At 44.5% G+C, this 3,294-nt stretch overlaps 1 protein-coding gene across 1 annotated transcript in view; it reads left to right on the forward strand.

Moving 5' to 3' along the window:
- Positions 1–3,294, forward strand: part of RASAL2 (RAS protein activator like 2) — a gene marked incomplete at its 5' end in the record, with an annotated part of 46,454 nt that overhangs the window by 39,044 nt on the left and 4,116 nt on the right. The window contains one exon of the mRNA XM_010017478.1: positions 1–770. This exon is cut by the window's left edge and continues 110 nt beyond it. Within this exon, the coding sequence (XP_010015780.1) occupies positions 1–770 (770 nt within the window). The remainder of the gene's footprint in view (positions 771–3,294) is intronic.

The raw sequence follows: 3,294 nt of genomic DNA on the forward strand, positions 1-3,294 counted from the left end.
AGAGCATGACTTACTCAGATAAGGATGAAAGGGAAAGCATCTTGCCCAATGGACGTAGCATCTCTCTCATGGACCTCCAAGATCCTCACACGGCTCACACTGACCATGCTTCCGTTATGCACGACGTGCCTTTGCGCTTAGCTGGCAGCCAGCTCTCTGTCACACAGGTGGCAAACATCAAACAGCTGTGGGAAACTCAGAGCACACCCCAGAGTGCTCCCCAGGTGAGAAGGCCTCTGCACCCAGCTTTGAACCAACAGGGCAGCCTCCAGCCTCTGTCATTCCAGAACCCAGTTTACCATCTCAACAACCCAACACCACCAATGCCGAAGGCCTCTGTGGACTCCAGCCTGGAGAACCTGAGCACTGCCAGCTCCCAGAGCCGAAGCAACAGTGAAGACTTCAAACTTAGTGGACCCAGCAACAGCAGCATGGAGGACTTCACCAAGCGCAGCACGCAGAGCGAGGACTTCTCCCGGCGCCACACGGTCCCAGACAAGCACGTCCCCATTGCACTGCCCCGCCAGAACAGCAGCAGCCAAGCACAGATCCGCAAAATGGACCAAGCCGGACTGGGCGCCAGGGCCAAAGCACCACAGTCCTTGCCGCACAGTGCTTCCCTGCGGAGCACGGGCAGCATGTCGGGAGTGTCCGGGGCCATGGTGACTGAACCCATTCAGAATGGGAGCCGGTCCCGGCAGCAGTCCTCATCCTCTAGAGAGAGCCCTGTTCCAAAGGTGAGGGCAATTCAGAGGCAACAAACGCAGCAGGTAAGGAAAGCCTTTTTCCACATTCTTTCTGCTTTGATGTTTAGCTGATTGCTGCATCAAGCTTCAAAGCTTTTTGACCTTTGAGTTGAATTGAGTCACATCAAGAGTACTGGCACTTAACTCAGTGGCCAGTAGCAAGTGTAAGGAGTAGTCGTGCTTTGTTACCCTTACAAGCTTGGCAAGCCTAGCTTACTTGTTATTTTTGATGCTTTTGCACTAAATATTAAAAAAAAAATAGTTTTCCATTGCCTGCTGAAAGAAACAAAACTTGAAATTTCCCTGAATAAAACAAATAGAAGAAGCTTTGTTCTAAGTTGTAGCTAAGGTTGCCACATGAGACTGCATTTGCCCTGTGGTGCTAATTTAAAAGCATAGCTACCTAAAACCAGAGAAATAAACAAAGCGAAAATATAAACTGCTGCCAAAATCATAAGTACAGTTACCTTAAGTGTGGAGAAATCTATGTTTCACCATAATGCAGCAATCTATTGCTGGTCCCCAATAAGTACTTCTTTTTCATTAATCACCCTAAACTATGAATAATGCAAACACTTGCTGGAAAGCAGTGCTTATATGTACCAACTCCTGATGCACTTTATCAGTTGTTCATGGGCAATTGTAAATCAAGATTTTCCTGTCAAAAAGCCAACATTCCTTTACCTTAAAAAAAAAAAAAAAATACCCTGTTGTATTTTGCTGCGTATGAAAATCTTTTCCTAAATTAGTTTAATGTTAAATAGAAAATGAGTATTTAAATGCTTGGTACAACGGTGAAGGTAGAAAATGTCTCGGTCTGCAGGTCTAAGGGAAGGTGGTTGGTTTTAGAAATGTCGTGTTAGTGCATTCAGACTTACCAGGTAGACAAGGTGAGGCTCTTGAAGACAACACCCGCGCTGTTCCGTGGGTAAACGTGGTCATGTTTGATTTACCTTACCTAGTACAGAAGGAAGTTTTTTTAGCTCCTGCTTTCCACAGGACTTTCTATGAAGGATGCTAATCTGCACACAGGCACAAGTGAGGACTTTCACTCCAGAAAGTTGCAGCCCCTGAGGTTGGGACTGCACCATGCTGTTGGAGAAGGTATATCCGCAAGGAGCAGGAGGTTATGATCCTCCTTGGTGATGTAGCCCTAATGGCAAAAGCTCTGGTGAAGACACGGTTATGCAGGGGAAACACTAGTAACCTAAAGCTGGCAGAAGAACTTAGTTGCTCCTGGTCTGCCAAAGATTTTACTGGTACCGCTGTTAGTGTAGCTTTCTTGGCAAAGTCCTGAATGTTACAGGTATAAGGAGGAAAATCTGGATGATGCCTGGGAACCCAGGAGCAATCAGGGCTTCAAAACTACTTTGATACTTCAAGTTCATTAAAGTACAAGGAGATCAGAAACACTGAATCACAAAGCAAAGCTTAATGTGCCAAGTTAATAATACCAAAAAAAGTAATTGCACATTATTTGAAGTGCGTATGTTTGTGTCCTTTGGAGCCTGTGTTTTTGGGCATAGAGGGGTTGATAGGTGAAGTATTTTGAATACAACTAAGCCTAGTGTGGAGGTGGTAGGAATTTTTTAGGCCAGTAACAAGGATAAATTTCAGAGATGAACTCTGCATTTCTCAGGCATCCAGTGTGAACCTGTATTATATGACCTGATGAGGTTTTATTGTATGGTTCTGTGCAGTGTCCTAGCCAAAATCCTCAGGGAGCTGGTGTCACCTCTGGGCTTCTTGTGGGAAGTGCCTACACAAATTCACAAAGAAGGCTTTACTTCAAAGGTGTTAGGATACAGAGGAGAAAGTACAGGTGGCATGTCTCCAGTCTTTGTGCATACACCTTACTCGGGTGGCTTCTGCGCTGTGTGTATGTACAAGAAACATTCAGTTAGCTGTCTGCAGACCTCTGCGTCTGCTCATCTTAAATTGCTGATTACCCAACTGCCTCCCGGTAAATCAGTTACCTTTGCTTGCTTAGCGACACAGTGACTCTCCTCTAGCTACTTTTTACATGCAGTTTCATAGACGCCTGTGACTCTCACTGGCTTAAGGGCAGTCTCCTTCCTTTTTCTTAACAGGCAATGTGCTTCCACTTATTTTTCCACTCTACTTTCCATACTAATTATATCCACTGGATTCATTAGAGTACTTGCTCCTACTTTATTCAGATGAATCAATTTGTTCTTTACTTCCCCACACCCTTGAGAAATGTCTTGAAGTGTGCCAAGTGGAGTGGCCAAAATTTTTTTGAGGCAAATTCCATTGCGTCCTTTTAATTGCAAATTGTGTTGTGGAATTCTGTTCTTATTTTTAAAAGAAAAAGCGAAAAGAGAAGTTGGGCATGTTCTTTCTGGGCATGTTCTTTCTAGGCATGCTTTGTGGGCGTTATAATTATTAGACTCTGTTCTTTACAAGTCCCATTTGTTTCTGAATATAGAGCTAGGCCCTTTGTTTGCTGGGAGAGGTCACTTTTTGCCTTCTATTTCCATTTAGTAGGTAGGTGGGAACAGAAATGTCAGTGTGTTCCTCTGGAAGA

The sequence above is a fragment of the Nestor notabilis genome, unplaced genomic scaffold (genome assembly GCF_000696875.1).
Source record: "Nestor notabilis isolate BGI_N333 unplaced genomic scaffold, ASM69687v1 scaffold28906, whole genome shotgun sequence".
Lineage (NCBI taxonomy): Eukaryota > Metazoa > Chordata > Aves > Psittaciformes > Psittacidae > Nestor > Nestor notabilis.